This window comes from Cricetulus griseus, chromosome 2 (assembly GCF_003668045.3).
Source record: "Cricetulus griseus strain 17A/GY chromosome 2, alternate assembly CriGri-PICRH-1.0, whole genome shotgun sequence".
Taxonomy (NCBI): domain Eukaryota; kingdom Metazoa; phylum Chordata; class Mammalia; order Rodentia; family Cricetidae; genus Cricetulus; species Cricetulus griseus.
In genome coordinates, this window is record NC_048595.1 from 397,364,508 (window position 1) to 397,382,524 (window position 18,017).

At 44.7% G+C, this 18,017-nt stretch overlaps 1 protein-coding gene across 6 annotated transcripts in view; it reads left to right on the forward strand.

Moving 5' to 3' along the window:
- Scn8a (sodium voltage-gated channel alpha subunit 8) overlaps positions 1–18,017 on the forward strand; it is a 162,978-nt gene that overhangs the window by 40,124 nt on the left and 104,837 nt on the right. For 5 of the 6 annotated variants that reach the window (XM_035440884.1, XM_027396611.2, XM_035440883.1 and 2 more), the window contains exon 2: positions 17,324–17,653. In XM_035440884.1, the coding sequence (XP_035296775.1) occupies positions 17,378–17,653 (276 nt within the window). In that variant the 5' untranslated portion in view covers positions 17,324–17,377. Of the gene's footprint in view, positions 1–17,323; positions 17,654–18,017 lie in introns of those variants that run through there. The other variant, XM_035440888.1, reaches the window with a different exon arrangement.

Consider the following 18,017-nt stretch of genomic DNA (forward strand, 5'->3'; position numbering starts at 1 on the left):
GAGAAAACTCAGGGCCCTGCAGTGTGCCAGGCCTGCCCTCTACCATGGAGTTATAGCACCTATAATCATACTTTTTTAAAAGCTAGAGGCAAATAGAGAACATGGAATAAGTTAACAGTTCTGTAAATATTAGACTCATAAATGATTTTTAAAATTTTTATAGTTTTCTATAATGAAATACATTTTATATCAGGAAACATGGCAATGTCTTTTTAAGAGTTCAGTAAACACCAAATTAGATAGGTTTTCCCTCCAACCTGGACCTGAGAAAATAATTCTCAATTAGCAAAAATTTTCAGATTTTAAATTGGTAAACATTTTATTGTCCAGTTGCATCAATTTTCTTTAAAAGTTAAGATTTAACTTTAACTAATAAAAAAATAGCTACACTTAGAGGGGGAAATGGCTAGAATTTTTAAACACAAAGAATACTGCTTGGGATTATATTTAAAAAAATCATGTTAAGATAGTTTCTATGACTTGCAGCAGTTGGCATGTTAGCTGCTTTCTAGCCCGGAGACAATCACAGTGTCAGGGGCAGACGGGCTTGTCGACTTCTGTATTCCTCAGCTTCCCTCCCTCCCTCCCTCCCTTCTCTCTTATGGAGCAGCCCCCCAGGCCTCTGCCCCCACAAGCCCACTGTCTGGTCCTCACTGCTGCTGTCTGCATTGTGCTTGGCTGGTAACCATCTGCCTCTCCTGGAGTTTGAACTCCATGAGCAGGGTGCAGGCATTTTCTACAACTCCCAGCAGCTCCTCTTCCTTACCATGTGTAGATGGCACTGGGAAATAATTCTTGGACGAATGAACAACTGAATGAATGAGAAAGTCACAGCTGAAGGGGACATTCTGGAAACTGAGTCATTTGATGGGAAATGTTGAAGTAGGTTTTCTACTCATTCATACAATAAAGGTAATTAAGTTGAGTAATAAGAAGTGAGTAATTCTCTTTGGAACTCTTTAAGTGAAAGAGTGAAAAGCTGGGCTCTAACTGCAGGTGCCTTGTTAGAAATAGTGAATGAGAAAATGAGGAAATGAAAAGGACACACTCAGGATTGAGGGAAATAATGATTTTTTGGCCCCTTTCATTTATCTGATTTTAAGTGTTATTTTAAAACCCTTACTTTAGGTGATGTGATTCATCTTCTCCTTCCTGCCCCTCCCTTCTTTTCCTCTCCCCCCTTCCTTCCATCACTCTCTTCCCACTTCCTCTCTCCCTGTCTTCCACTTCTTCTTTCCTCCCGTCCTCCTCTCTTTTTTGCCCTTGGGGATTGCACTCAGAGCTTCTCTCATGCTACACTTGCATTCTTGCAAGCCACTAGCCCACATTCCTAGGAGAGAGAGAGAGAGAGAGAGAGAGAGAGAGAGAGAGAGAGAGAGAGGACATACACGTGTGTGGTGTGTGTGTGTGTGTGTGTGTGTGTGTGGTCTGTGGTGTGTGTGTGTGATGTGTGTGTGTGTGTGTGTGTGTGTGTGTGTGTGTGTGTGTGTGGTGTGTGTGTGTGTGTGTGTGTGTGTGTGTGTGTGTGTGTGTGTGTGTGTGTGTGTGTGTGTGTGTGTGTGTGTGTGTGTGTGTGTGTGTGTGGTGTGGTGTGTGTGTGTCTGTGAGTGTGTGGTCTGTGTGTGTGTGTGTGTGTGTGTGTGTGTGTGTGGTGTGTGTGTGTGTGTGTGTGTCTGTGAGTGTGTGGTGTGTGTGTGTGTGTACATAGACAGGTGTGATATGTGCACACAGGCCCAAAGTCAATGTCAGATATCCTCCTTGGTCACTCTCTGTCTTATGTTTTGAGCTAGGGTCTCTCACTGAACCTGGAGCTCTCTGACTGGCCAACAAGCCCCAGGTATCCTCCTGTCCTCACCTGCCCACCTCTGGGACTACAAGTGCATGGTGTTGTTTGTTTGTGGATTTTTACATGGTAGCTGGGGAAACATCAGGTCATCTCCCTAACGCTGGTTTCTTTGGGCTCAGAAGCCTCTGGTCTCTAATCACTCACTCTTTTCTCCCATGGAAACTCCCTGGATAGTTTTGTAGTCCAGTTTTTGTAGAAAGCCTCATAGCACACTGTTGTTCATGGTGGAGTGAGTTAGCCTGCTGGACTCAGCTCTGGATGAAGAGCGGCAGCTGCTGTCCAAGTAGGCTGCTCCAGTTTGTTGGCAGCAGATGTCACACTCCCAAATCATTGTTCAGCTTTCATCATGGGGTCATTAGACTGTGGCTGTGCGGAAGGTGAAGGAAGTGCATGCCTACTGAGTCCCTATTATCTTGGATGTAGGAGATATCAAAACTGTTGGATATATCATTTATGAGACAGCAGAGTAATTTTGCTACCTTATAAGGCCATTGTCTTAATAGCAGGATGCCATTCTTCACTTATGTCACACATGGTCTGTGGTCTGCTAGAGTTTTTGTGTGTAAAGCTCTGTGCAAGGCAAGACACAGGTGCAGACACTGCTGAGCTTGCTGTGCCTCAGGGGGTGGGGGTCAGGTCTGAACACATAGACATAGAATCACAGTTTAGAAGTCAGGTGAGATTGTAAAGGAGGGGACTTGTTTTTAACTGGGGAGAATGGGAGCAGCTACCCCAAGCAAAAATAGGTAAAGTATGGTAGGGTAAAGAATTGGCACAGCTGGAGAGCAGGGGTGGGAGAGAGAGCAGGGTAGGAGAGAGCAGGGGTGGGAGAGAGAGAGCAGAGAGAGCAGGGGTGGGAGAGAGAGCAGGGGTGGGAGAGAGAGCAGGGGTGGGAGACAACAGGGGTGGGAGAGAGAGCAGGGGTAGGAGAAAGAGCAGGGGTAGGGAGAGAACAGGGGTGGGAGAGAGAACAGGGGTGAGAGAGAGCAGGGTGAGAGAGCAGGGTGAGAGAGAGCAGGGTGAGAGAGAGCAGGGGTGGGAGAGACTTGGGAAAGCATAAGATGCAAGCAGAGAATGTTGATCAATAGACTGAAAGGGGCCGGTCGTACTCATTTATTCAACAAACAGAGTCTGGGGGCTTTGAGCAGCCAATGGTGGCCATCAAATCTGAATTTGATAGCTGTTTCCAGGTCTGTCCACCAGTAATGATTACAGTGCTGCCCGTGAGGTTTGCTGGAGTGTGACAGCTCTGAGGATTAGTCACATTCATTAGTCATCTGTAACATGGCTCAACCACAGTTAAGGCACACTGCAATCAGTTTTTCTCAGTGATCACCTTACAGCCTCCCCTGGGTTGTGCTTTCCAGTGTCCGCTGCACTCTGTCTTTTCTCCTTTCTGGTCATTTTTATCACCACCATCACTGTTTAGTTCTCCATCTTCTCTTCCTGCCTGTGTTACTACCAACTGGACTCAATGGGAAAGGAATTCTCCCTTCTTAGAAAACAGACAGGGAACCATGTCTCTGGCTGCTTGATACAAGGCAAAGCAGTTCACATGTTAAACTCCAGGTACCGTCTGTGAAGTTTGGATCTAGCAGTATTTGCTCCTTTAAACTTATAAGTGAGGATGAGATGAGGTAAAGCATAAGAAAGTGCTTTGTAAATGTTAAAGCACTGTGCAAATATGAGGTTGCATTAATTTGTAGCCCCAGCAGCTGTTTGCAGAGTTTGTCACTCTGTTAGCTCAATTCTAAGATACCAGCCAGACCAAAATCTTATTCAGGGAATATCTACCCTGATTTTGTTTTTAATTTACTTATGATGATGATATATACTATGTGGAGGTCAGAGGACAACCTTGTGGAGTTGATTTTCATCTACCTTTACATGGGTTGTGGGTATCGAACTCAAGCTCCTTAACTCGCTGAACCATCTTGCCAGCCCTACCCTGGTTTTACCTGTGGTTGTCACACTGGGTTGTTTGCTGCTGTGATTCTAGCAATGTATAGCCAGACTCTTGTGCATTTTTGTAATTGTATTTGTCCGAAACTCTGCATAGCCCCTGGCAAATGCTCTCTCATCTGTTCCTCCTGGTAACTGTGAGGAGGAGGAGGAGGAAACTTTTCTTACCCCTGGTTAAGGCTTCCTTATTATTTTTACCACAGCATCCACTTGAGTGACCCGAGCAAGTTTCCCCTGTTCAGCCTCAGAAGTATGGGGATGGCTTCAGACCTTGGGCAGAGGGGCATCCTTCAGTCACTTACTCATGGGCCCATGTGCAATCTGGAGATTGCTTGGCAGGTGAGGGGATAAGCCATCCAAGCTCAAGCAGCCTTATAGGGTCTGAGTCCGGACCTCCTGCCACACTGAAGGCATGGTGGCTGTAGACTGGGATTTGAAGCTAAGCACTGCTTTAATGCCTTGTGGTTTAGACTAAGGGTTTTTTTATGCCAACGAAATAATATGTGTGTGACTTGAGTAGCAAAACTGTGTTATTTGTTCTGCAGTTATTTAAAATCTTGGCCCCTTGTCTAGAGCCCCCTGGAGTACACAAGCCACTGACCTTGGTCGTTTCTAGATCCTTCATAGTACAGGAAAGGCCTGTGAGCTTTCAGAGAGGCTGTTTCTACTGGAATCAGTGTATGTGTGTGTGTATGTGTGTGTGTGGGGGGGGGGAGACATGGTGTTTCTTTAATTACAAAGAGGCTGCCAGTACCTAGTGAATTATGTGGTTGTGAGAATTTCTAGTAGTGTTTCTGAAGTGCCTGACACCTTTGCAGGTACCAAACCAGCTTTGTAGACTGTACTGAAAGCGCCTTCATGCGCTTCTGCAAGCTCATCTCAAGAGAACCTTACCAGCAGCCATCCACATAAACATTTCCCGTTGAATTCTGGAGTGGAGAGGTCTAACATTTGGACCAATTTGTACATTAGTTTAGTACATCCTGGTACTCATCAAGAATATCTTCAGGGCAATCTGAGAGACATGGCATAGATATCAGGCTTACACCCTGCTTTGAGCAAAGAGAAATACTCGTCTGTTTTCTATTTTTTTGTTTGTTTGTTTGTTTGAAGAGACCACTGACTGAGAACCACAATTCAACCCAGCCAGAAGTCTCCACAGCATGACTGACAGGTAATGACTTAGCAGATGTGCCTGATGACTGACAGGTCATGACATTGGAGAGGTGTCTTGATGTCTGTTTCTGATTTCTCAGTTTTCCAGTGTTGGTCATGCATGATACATACTAAAAAATGGTTGTTCAAGGGATGAATTCTTGGACCTGGCCATGGTGAGGACCAGTTAGATAGTACCAGACCATTGCTGTATCTTCCATTCAACCCATGACTCTTTTATAGTAGGTTTTGAGTCAAGACATTACTTTTTCTTACTTAGGCCACTGTGTGGTTTGGATTGATAATTCCCACACCAAAGCCAGCTGTGTTAATGTGCCAGAGACTAGTCAGCTAGTTAGTGTCCTAGACTCAGAAATGGAATGGGAAAGGGTGCTAATGGTAAGTAGTATAGTAGAGGGTTAAGAGATCATGGAACCAAATATGTAGGCTGAAATCTCATTATGTGATCTTAAACAAATTATTGAGCCTCTTTGCTTTTCAGTTTTTCTCTTCAGGAGTATGGGATAATGACGACTAGTGGGCTTTTGTAAGGATGGAAAGAATTGGATATAGAGACTGGCTCTGTGGATAAGAGTGCTTGGGCCAGGGATGGTGGACACACTTTAATTCCGGCACTCAGGAGGCAGAGGCATGTGGATCTCTCTGAGTTTGAGGCCAGTCTGGTCTACATAATAAGTTCCAGGACAGCCAGGGCTATGTAGAGAGACCCTGTCTCAACGAAAACAAAAACAAACCAAAAGAGTGCTTGCTGCAGAAGCTTGAGTACCTGAGCAAGTACCTGAGTGCAGATCTCAGCACCCACAGGAAAAGTCAGGCCTGGCCATACACAGCACCTGTAACCCTAGCTCTGTGGAGTGGTCAGACATAGGAGGATCACTGGGCTCCCTCGTCAACAGCCAAGCTTCAGGTTCAGTGAGAGACTCTGTCTTATGGGGGGTGAAACAGAGAAAGAAGTGGGAAGTCCTGCAGAGAAGAAACAAGTGAGCACTGGCCAGCACAGGGAAGGGGCTCTGTTTTTATGGCCAGTGGCTCTCTCCTTTAGTTCGCTTCAACTTCAGCTTGCACATTAGACCAGTTTCAGTTATCTTATGCATTTCTTTCATAGTGAGACAGTTCTCCAACTTGGTCCTGTCCTCTCATCCCATGTAAATGGCAGCAGAGGTGATTTTGTCTTGCATTAGGTTACTGCTGGGCTTTCCGTTGAACTATTGCTGTAGATTTTGTACCTGAAAAAAAATGTCAGTTAACAGGTACCCATGCTCCTAAGTGACTTTGGTGTTTGGAAAGCTGCAATTTATCTCCTGTCTAACAAGATGGATGGCTCTTGAGCCAGAGCAAGAACCTTTTGTGTCGTGGGCACTGTGGGACTAGGCCAGATCACTGTGCCGGACTGTGGAGGGAGGAAGTAGCTGAACACACCAAACAATGATAACCCTAGTTGTAACTAGTGGGGAAAGCTACTTGTCTAGTAATTGTTGCACTTTTCCTTTGCAGTTGGACAGTTAGTTGGCTTGAGTCTACTGATTATATAATTGGATTAGAGATTCACTCTTCTCACTGATATTCAAAGGTTCAAGTCTGGCTTCAACTGTAAAAAGACTGAAATGGCAGAAAGAGAACAGAGCTCAGCTCGGTGTTTAGGTTAGATGCAGGGGTACTGAGTACAGCCATGCTTTCAGCACCATCTGCCACCAGCTTTATTTCTATCATCCTTTCATCTGTGCACATGGGCACAGGTGTTTAGAGGCCAAAGGCCATCACTGGAGTCTTCCTCAATTTTTTCCACCTTTTAAAATTTCAAATTCTAAAAAATTATTTATTTTGTGTTGTTGTATGTGTGTGGATGTTTGTGAAGGTCAGAGGACAACTTGGAGGGAGTCTTTGTGGGTCCCTGTTAATTGAACTCAGGACATTAGGCTTGCTCACTGAGCCATGGCTCTGGCCCCACCTTAGTTTTTGAGACAGGTTCTCTCACTGAACCTGGAGCTCACCCTTTGGTTAGGCTGGTTGGCCAGTGACTTCCCAGTCCTAAGACCTTAGGCATGACTGCTACACCCAGGTTTTATGAGGGTGCTGGGGATCAGACTCAGGTCCTTGTGTAGCAGGTGTTTTACTGACTGACACATCTCTAGCCCCATAAATAGGATGATGAATCTGACCAAGAATCTTAACATTTTTTAGGTCACAATATCCAAGTACTAAAGTGGATACTTAAGTGCTTTCCAAGTGTCTCCTGGAAGTTACAGGTCATGGGTGTGCATTTATAGCTGTATCAGGATTCTTTCGAAGAACTCTTAAGAACAGACACTCATAGGGCTTCTTCAGGAAGATACATATTTTAAGTTACCCCAGAGCAGTTATCATAAAAGGATCAGAACAGACCAGCTGCTGGGGATCGGGGGCAACTTGGTGAGCTCTGGGTAAACGTGATGGGTGTGAGGCTGAGGAAGAACAAGCTCTGGTAGTGGCCTTTCAGGGTGGAAAGCCAGTGTGCTATGCTCCTGGTAAAGATGGGCTTCAAGTCTGGTAAGAGGAGCCAGATCTTGCTGTTATCAACAGAGGGTTAAGGTTATAATTTTTTTATATTTAAAATGATTAAAATTAAGTTCTGACAAAATTGTTTCATTTCAGTTCTAGAACTGTTAGAGATCTCATAAATGAAATCTGTAAGACAGAAGGAAAATTGGCATGCTCACATCTAGCTGTCACTGGAAGGAGGAGGAGCCTGGGGAGCGGGGATGGTGTAAACGGTCCATCTGGCCACATTTCTTTCTCCTACGCTAGGAGCCACCCACCTTCCTCCCAGTGCAGGGCTGCTCCTCTGGCTGATTCCCTGAGCTTACAGCAGATGCACTGAGCTGGCTCACAGGCCTGAGTCCGGCTATAGTTCTGCAGCAGCCACTTGTCTTCTCTTGGTTCTTCCTAACCCTCTCTCTTGAGCTTCAGAGCCACAGTGTCGGCTGTCTGTCTGGTAACCCCATTTGGATTCACCAACTGCCTCAGACCAGGCCTGTTCAAAGTGAAGTCATCTTCGTTCCAGAGCTGTATGTCACATCATATTCTTGGGTCACCGAGTTTCACTGCCTGCTCCCATTTTCCTGTGACTGAAAATGGGGCAGTGTTCCTGGTTTTCCTTCTTACCTTCAGTCAGCTTTCCTGCTCAACATGTCACCTAACTCCAAACTGTCACTGTCCACAAGCTTCTGCCTGGCTCACCTCTGACCTTGTTCTTCTTCCTATTATGTCCTGTGTATTCTTACTGGAAACTAAGATGCTACAATATGACCAAACCCTCTTAAACTGTAGGTCCCAACCTCACTTGTAACTGAATGTGAAGGTTTTGAAAAACAGTTGTCCCTCTACCCACAGATAAGTGTAATCCTTACCTTTTATCAAAGAAACTTGACTTTGCCAAAGATGGAGACTGTTAAGAAAACCACACCATTTAAAGGCAGAGTTGTGGTGCTGAGTCCCAACTAACGTACAGCAGAGCTCCTACACATAAGGCTCAGGGATTGCAGAAGAGGGGTATAAGGACTGTAAGAGACAGAGGATCAGGGAGTTTGCTGTGAGACTGTCTCTCCTCGTAATGTCAGGAACTGCACCCATAAGTCTCAACAACATGGCTACCTAAAAATGAGCTGAACAAGGACAATAGATGTGCTAAAGTGAGTGGCAAAGGTTCATGAGGCCTCAACCCAACACACAGAACTACAGGCAACCAAGGAATGCTGAGAATGGGGAAAATAGTCTTCTCCAGGGAAGGGCACACTGATTGGTTATCCAGTACCAAATGTCCAGCCCTGACCATTTGTATGCAAGTAACACTGTACAGACTGAGCAGATTATAGTTAGGAATATATATATGTACATGTACATATATCTATACATACACATATGTGCATATCACAGCAACTAAATGAAGAAGAGGTGTGAACTTGAAAGAGCAAGGAGGGGTAAATGGGAGAGTTTGGAGGGAAGAAAGGGAAGGGAAAATGTTGAAGGTTGCCGCGTGCGCTCAAAGATGAACTGTAGTCCGTGAGGCTAAGACTTCTTTATTCAGGTAAACACCAGTCCAAAATGCAAGCCAGAGCGAGCTCACAGGAAGCAAGCCAACGAGGCCAGAGAGCTTTCCACGTGAGCCCCGCTCCTTTTGAATCTCAGACTTCCCCTCACCCCGCCCTCATGGGCGTAGCCGGTCACACCTGTCCGGGTTACCTGGGGCGGGGCTAGGGTGTCTCCCTACAGGAAAAATTATGTCATTGTATTACAACATCAATTTTTTTTTATGTTTCTGAAAACACAGCAATCAAAATTTAGTTCAAAGCAAACACCTCAGAGTCCAAGGTGTTTCTGGGAGAGCTTACCTATGTTGCATGGTGTGATGTCACTGCGGGCTTGGTTCCGAACACAGCACATGTACTGCATGCCCTGTCATGCTACGCAGCACCAGTGGAGGAATGCTCAAACAACTAAGATCAGATTCAACACTGTCACTTTTTCTAAAGTGTAGGGTTTTTCTGTGTGTTGTGTTCAGTTCTGTGCTCTCATAGGACCAAATTGATTTTTACCCAAAATAGTTCTAATAGTCTCTATTGTCATTCTTCACCATGTAGCAAAACAGTGTATCTTTAGATTGTATTGTGTTAGGCAAGCACCTTTCTTAGTAATATATAAATTGGCTTTCATCAATAAACAGTAAATATATGAAGACCAAAGCATTACTTCTTTATGATTTAATAGTGAAAGCTTGATTGATGTGCCTATTTTATCTACCCGTACCTGTCCCATAAAAGTTTCTTAAGAAAAAAAATAATAGTGAGTAGAAAAAGTTTAAAAAGCCCTAATGTAGGTCATCATTCTTTTCTTAAAGTCTTCAGTACCTGCTTGCTTTCAGGATAAAATGAGACTGGTCCTCATGTGCTTGCAGGGCTCTGCGTACCTGGGTCTCTGAGTCTACACTGAATTGTTGCAGTACCCCTGTGGCTTGACCTCTCTGCTCTGCGATATGCTGAGTGTGTTATTCTTTGTCCTGCAGAACTCTGCTCATCCTCTCCCTGTCTCCCATGCCAGTGGCCTGCCCTTCAGCTTTAGCAGACGTGGCCTTTTCCAGGAAGCTCTCTTTGATTCCTCTCTGATAGGCTAGGTGTTCTGTTTCTGTGTGTCTGTAAACTTGTCTGACCTATTGCAAGGTTTAGCATACTGTGATTTGCTATTTATCCATCTTTTATCCCAGATTATCAGGTCTCTTGGGGGTGGTAGTGAATAACGTTGTTCTTCAGAGTGTAGCCCTGGCATGCTGCTAGACTTTTGTAGTAGTTACCTGTTCGTTTCTGGTTTATCCCATTTAACATGCTTCAGGCTCACTTGTGGTAAAGAACATGTTAGCATTCCTTTTTACTTTTAAGGTTGCATAGTATTTCATTGTATGTATGAATACCATATTTTATATATCCAATTCATGGTCATTTGGGCTATTTGGCAATTGTGAATAATGGTGGGAGTATCTTTTTGAGTTACTGCTTTCAGCTCTCTGGGGGCATATGCCAAATGGTGGAGTTGGTCTGGTCTTAACTTTGGAGAACCTGCCTTGCTCTTCTGTAACAACTGTTCAGCTTTATGTTCATAGTTATACAGACTGTCAGGCTGTGTGTGTGTGTGTGTGTGTGTGTGTGTGTGTGTGTGTGTGTGTGTGTGTGTGTGTGTGTAGGGGGAGAACAAATGTTTGATGGATGATGTGCATATGTGTGTATGTATAGAGCAGGCATGGGTGTGCCATGGCATGTGTGTGGGTGTCAGATGACAGCTTTTGGGAGTCAGTTCTCTTCTGCTAGCTTATGGGGTCTGGGTACTAGAGTCAGGTGGTGAGGTGTAGATTGGACTTTTCTGTCCTGCCAGCCAGTTCCCAAATAACCACACAGAGCCTTATTATGAATTATAAATGCTGAGCCAATAGTTCAGGCTTATTACTAGCTAACTCCTGAATTTTAAATTAACCCACATTTCTCATCTACGCTCTGCCATGTGGCTCAGCACCTTTTCTCCTGCTTCCTCTGCATCTCCACTCCCAACACTTCTCTTCTTTTTGCACTGTTTGTCTCCAGTCCTACCTAACCTCTACCCACCCAGCTATTGGCCAGTCAGCCTCTTTACTAAACCAGTCACAGTGACAAATTCACACAGAGTAAGGAAATATCCCACAGTGAGGCCTGTGTGTGTTGTCTCACTAGCCTTTTCAGTTTTTTGACACCCTCGTTAGCCTGTAGTTCTCTGGCTCCCCATTGCTTGCTGTGTTCCTGTGTTAGCCGTCCTACTAGTCATCTCCTTCAGGTGTGTGGTTTGTAAATGCTTCCTGCTCTGTGACTTGTCTTTAGATTCTCTTGATACTTTAGTCTAAAGCACAAGAGTTTTTTTTTTAATCTACTTAGTTTGGTTTTTTTTTTTTTTTTTTTTTTTTTGCATGTGTCTCTGTGTGGTTTGTGTGTGTGTGTGTGTGTGTGTGTGTGTGTGTGTGTGTGTGTGTGTGTGTGTGTGTGTGTGTGTGTGTGTGTGTGTGTGTGTGCCTGTTCACATGTGTTTGGGCACGTATGTGTGCAGGTACACATGCATATATGTAGGTGTGAAGGCCTGAGGCAGATGACACGACTCTCTCTCTATTACTTCTCACCTTACTCGTGGAGACGGGATCTCTTGCTGACCCAGAGTCCCTTGGCTAGTGTGGCCATCCAGCTTGCTCCAAGGATCCTCCATCTTGGCTTTCCTAACACTGGAATTAAAGGGCAGACTACAATGCCCACCTGGCATTTTTGTGAGCCTTGGGATCCTGAACTCTGGTCCTCTGGACCTCTCGTCTCACAAATAACCTCCCGGCCATGTTTTTTGCTGAGTTTCATAGTTTTATTTCTTTTACTTAGGCATTAATTCATTTTTGAGTTAATATTGCATGTGTTATAAAGTAAAGCCCCACTTCACTCTTTGGCATTTGTCTGTGAGTGGCATGCTTTCATGAGTGTTCTTACTGTGCAATTGATAGGCTGTTCTTGTTCCATTGAATGGCCTTGGCATCCTTGTTGAAAATCCCTGTACTGCATATATAAGCCTTTATTTCTAGACTCTACCCATTTGGCCTATAGGGTTGCTTCTAGGTCAATGATGACTTCACATTTGTAATTAATTTTAATACGATGAATGTGAGTCATCAAACTTTGTTCTTTTAATTCCAGTCTGAGACAAGTTTGGTTTTATTCCTGTTTTGTAATGCCAGGGACTTAACCAATGGTTTCACATGTATAGGGAAATGTTCTACTGCATAGCCACACCCAGGTCATATGTGTTGTGTGTTTCTGTACTATTTACAAACCTCTGTTGCTGTTTATTTGTGTGTTTGTTTGTTTTTATTTTTGAAACAGGATCTTGCTATGCAACCCAGATTAACCTTGAACTCACTGTGTAGCTTAGGCTGGTCTTATTTAAAACATGTTTTTACTAATTCATTGAGAATTTCATGCATGTATACAATGTATTTCAATCATATTCCCCCCTTCCTCCTCTAACTCCTCCCAGATCACCCCCCACCTCCCAACCCCTCTAATTTCATGTTTAGGCTGGTCTTGAATGCTCCACCCTCCCGCCTCAGCCTTCTGAGTGTCGGTGTGAGGACATGCCGCACTGCATCTGACTCACTGGTGAGTTGGTTTGCTCCTTCCCCTGCATATTTCTTGCGTGCCTTTGCCTGGAGTCCCTGCAATAGCTGCTTCTACTTTACCCTGTTCTAACCTCTCTGTAGCCATTTTCTTTGTCGTTACCCTCACCTGATACCCCCCTCCATTCCTCTTTATTGTCTGTCAGATCTCAGTAAGCATTTTAAGACCTTAGTTCTCCATAGGGGAACTCTTGCTCCCCAGACTGATAGCTGGGATACCAGCATGGGACTGATCCAGACCCCAGGAGCATGGATTTCATTGAGGAAACCTCGGAAATCTACAGGACCTCCTGTACTGTACTTATCCCTAGCATAGGTGTGGACTTTGGGAGACCATTCCACACAGAGGAATACTCCCTGAGCCAAGACACACGGGGTGGGCCTAGACCCTATCCCAAAGGATACGATAGACTCTGATGACACACTATGGAAGGTGTCATTGGGGGAAGCAGAAAGGATATGATAGGTAGGGTTTTAGTTGGCAGGGGTGGTAGGGGAGGACTGGAGGGAGAAGGGAACTGGGTTTGTCATGTAAAACAATCTTGTTTCTAATTCAAATAAAAAAATCTGAAAGAAAAAAAAAGTACAGAATAGTTAAAAAAAAAAAAAAAAAAGACCTTAGTTCTGTCAGATGACCAAGAGAAGAGAGCACACTAACCATTTACTGCCCCCACCCCCATTTTTTGAGTCTAGTTCAATCTTTTTTTGAAACTCAGGACCCAGAGCCACTGTCATTGTTCCTTCATTATCTGGGACAGGTAGGGGCATGGCAGGAAGACAGCTGAACAGTAGGAGCAGGAGCATTGACAGAGAGACTGGTTCTATGAACATAGTAGTCCGGCTGATCTTGTAATAGCCAGACACAGTGAAGTCTGCAGATAACTTTGGCCCTCTCCAAACTTTTTTTCCTCTTATGATACAGAGGATTAACACCTGAGCCTCAGCATGCTAGGCAAGTTGTCTGAACTGTCTCTGGCTCTGACTCCCTAAAAACTCAACTACTACTGTCCAGATGCTGACCGGGAGACTTGATGGTAACAGTTGCTTGCACTTATATGTGGTGACAAATGCACAAGAAAGGGGGGACCACTTTTTACTGAGATACACAGTTTACTGTGAAGAGGGAGAAACAATTTCCTCACCCAGAGGCAGTTAGTGGTATACCAGGACTTAACTACCACGGCATCAGGAACGACTGGGAAATGACAACAGTTGTGCAGGAAGTGCTGCATTAACTGAATCTGTGCATTTAGCAAGGTTTGTGAGACTGCAGGTCACAACCATGTGTGTTCTAAGTGTTTTCATAGGTTTTGGTAAGTTTAAAGTTTTGATAGAATTGAATAAATTTTATTGTAGCGAATGATAAAACAGACCCTTTATACACATGATTTTTGATGCATTCATGACATGCCTAACTTTTCTTTGCTGTTTAAAAAAAAAATCCTGCCTACTGGTTTTATCTGTCAGTTTTTTCAAATTGTCAAAAAATATTTAAATCTTCGTAGAAGTATAGTTCAAACTGCCATTGATTAAAGGCTGCTAGCTCTCCAGTGTGCTAACTGGCAGTTAGACAGACAGTCCAGCCTCTTGTTTGATTTCAGATCAGGCACCTCGAGTGGCGTAACCTCTGAGGACACTCTAAATCCAGGAAGTCTTTTTACGTTTGCTCTGAGGAAGGAGAGTTTATTTGATGACTAGAACCTAGGTACAAGAAGAAAAACAGACTTCAGGTTTAGAGCTAGAAAGTGCATGGGATAGTCAATAATATGTGTATACAGGGGTCACAGTATAAAATGTATATAGTAGTCAATAAAAGTGACAATGACCAGATTGACTTAGTGATGCTGGGTCAGTTGATTATTGACATTGAGGGATAATGAATCTTTTCTTGACACCATATACAATGTCCAGTTCCCAGTAATTTGCAGGTTTAAATAATGGAAAAAGGTAGAACAATAAATCTAGAAGAAAACATAGAATATGTGCATGACTATGGATGGGATGGGTGTTTCTTTTTTAAAGGTACTGCCTGAGGAGAAAAGATTGATAGATTGGATTCCAGTAAAATTAAGAACCACGACTTATCAAAATATCACCAAGAACATAATAGAAAGGGAGGTACTTACAAAAAATGCTGGGCATGTTGACACACACCTTTAATTCCAGCACTTTGGCGGCAGAGGCAGAACTGAGCAAGGCAGCATCCTAGCCTGGGCTGGACGATGAGCCACTCTGCCAGAAGGTAGAGTGCAGCTCTCCTGTGCTCTGTCCATCCTCGATTGTAGGCGAATGTGGAGGTATAGCCTGCAATCCCAGATACCCAGTTTTACTGTGGGTTCCAGTTATGATCTTGCCTAGTTTGTAAGTGGCTATAGGTGTTTGGAGTCCTGGCTGTCCCTCCCTAGAAGAATGGCTTTGGGAAAGCCGAGGTAATTCTCCAAGCCTGTTTCTTTGTCTGTAAATGACGATGACAATAGACCTCACCTTGTGTTCTGGAGGTGAAGCTAGAGCAAGCAAGGTACTTGAAACACAGCTGAGAGGTGGGCAGAGCTCCCCGAGGAGTGCTGTGGGGGCTGAGGGTGGGCACAGAAGCTGGATTCTGAAGTCCTGGCAGGAGGAAGGGGATTTACTGGATTAGTTCAGGGTATGGAAGGAATTGGGGAAAAGGAAGTCTAGGCTGGGGAAAACTGTAAATGAAGTCTCAGATCGTAAAACCATTTTATTTCTGTGTGATTTGCTTAATGAGCCAGGCTATTCCTACTGGATACTGGTGATTCAGAGGATAGGATGGGATGGGTAACTAAAAAAATGAGAGTTGGGATATCAGTGTCTGGTTGACGTCTTCATGTTTTTTGCATTAATTAATTATTTATTTAATGAAGCTCACATGGTGTATGTATGGAGGCTAGAAGGCATCTTGTGGGTTTTCTCCTTCCGCCGTGTAGGTCCCAGGATAGAACTCTGGTCTTGAGGCTTAGCAGCAAGCACCCTTACCTGCTGAGCTCTCCTAGCCTTTAGTTGTGATTTTTTTATCCTGACCCTGTGATCTGGGCAAGTTGTCCGGTATCTTAGGACCCAACATTTCCTCATCTGTACAATGGATGGATGAGTCCTTCAGTGTCTTGTGTCTCTAAAGTCCTATGCTTACTCAAAATGTTTCCTCTGGCCCCTCCCCCTGATGGGACCTGGTGGTGGCGCTTTTAGTGCAGTGTGGGGAGCTACCCAATCTGTGTGGGGCCACTGTATGGTTTTGTCCCTGGAGCCCTGTGCTGTAAGCAGAGTCTGGTTGCAGACACTCAACTCCAAGCTATGACACAGCAGTCACCAGGAAAACTGTCTGGGCAGATGGATTTGTGAAAGGAGTCCTCAGCCATTCTCTTGAGCTGGCTCAGGTTACATAGGTACATGAAGTGGACCCTGAGGACTAGGTAGTAGCAGAAACAACAGTCTTTAGTCTTTCAAAACTATTTCCTGGGTACGCGTGTGACACTAAATATATATTCTTAAAAGCTGTGTGGAGTGGGAGAGACAGAGCCTTAAGCACATTTCCTGGGCTGCCGTATTCTGCCAAAGCTGAAAGAAGGAGGCACCACTTTGAGCACCAGGTGAACGGCAGGTGGTCTCTGTCCATTCTTGTAAAGAGCTGGGCAATTGCTCTTGGCGTCTGATTCCTCTGCTTCTGGGCTTGGGTAGAAATAACCAGGGTTCTACATACAGGGTGAAATGGCTTTTCACATACAAGCTGAGAACTCCCTGATGCCTGTGTGGCCTTACTGCAGTTGCTCCTTCGAGAGGGAATGTTCTCTGGCCTAACCTAACCCTAACCCTGAGTCCTTCCAGGGAGCCAGCCTCCATGCCTGCAGTCTGCATTGCTGGCACATGGGGAACCTCGGGGGTTCCCTCAGCCTTTCTCATTGCTAAGTAGGGGGCCTTGGGAGTGGTGGCAGCCCTTTCCATTGAAAAGCATCTTCTGTGTTTGTCCTGGCAGGTGCTTGATCCTAAAACACGATACTAATAGAATTTTATACCGGAAAGATTTTGACAACTCGGTAAATTGAAATACCTTGCAGTGGAAGGATGAATGCAGATAGAAGCTATTTTATCAGTATTTTGTGTTGGCGAAAGTTTTAAAGGGTTAGTTTTGTTTTCAGAAAGTGAAATTTTTGAAAAGAGGGACTGTATACCCTTTCCTTGCCCTTAAAGGAAAACTGATTTCTTTTGCAGCATAAATTCAGATGGAGGAAGGTGACTTGAGCATACAAAGGCAGGCCCTAGGGAATGTTAACTATTCCTAGTTAGCTGAGAGCAGAATGCCTCAGGGATACAGAACAATCTCTTCTGTTCATGGGTGATTCTGAACAGTGAGTTAAATTTAGGTAAACATAATATATGCTAGCAGTTTGAGAGACCCCAATCTTTCCATCTCCCTAACTAACCACTCCCCTAAGGGCTATTCACAAAGGTCACCCAAGCCATTCTCTCCATAGACTTTTTTTTTTTTTAAGATAAAAAGAACCATGTCATGGTGGAAACTGTGTTGCTAAGGTTGTGAATGAAGGTTGAGAATGAGCTGGTTTAATCTGGCCTCCTTTTAGAGCAGTGATTGATTAATGCTGCCTGTGTTGCTGTTCTTCCAGAGCTGACCTGTCCTGGACACAGCATAACTAACGAAGCTGCTGCAGGATGAGAAGATGGCAGCGCGGCTGCTCGCACCACCAGGCCCTGATAGTTTCAAGCCTTTCACCCCTGAGTCTCTGGCAAACATCGAGAGGCGCATTGCTGAAAGCAAACTCAAGAAACCACCAAAGGCGGATGGCAGTCATCGGGAAGATGATGAGGACAGCAAGCCAAAGCCCAACAGTGACTTGGAAGCTGGGAAGAGCCTGCCCTTCATCTATGGGGACATCCCTCAAGGCCTGGTTGCAGTTCCCCTGGAGGACTTTGACCCCTACTACTTGACGCAGAAAGTGAGTTGGAGGCGGCCTGGCCATAGAGGCCCCTTCCCTTCAGGCATGGGAGAGGGGAAAAGGAACCCCGTCTTTGTCAGAGTGGGGAGAGGTGGCTAGTCTTGGCTTCTGCTTGGGGTTGGTTTCCCCATTGTGTTGCTGCTGAGGGCCACTTTCAGGTCTTTCCACAGGCCAACTCCATTTATAAAACTTCTAGTTTTACTCCCAGGCCAGAATAGGAAAAATAAAAATTTATAAGGGATGGGATGTAGCTCACTGGCAGGGCACTTTCTAGCGTGTGTGGATTCCCTCGTCCTGGGAGCTTGAAGAAAGGAGAGAGAGAGGAAGTGTGCACATAGACAGAACATCTATTTGCTAGCATCTA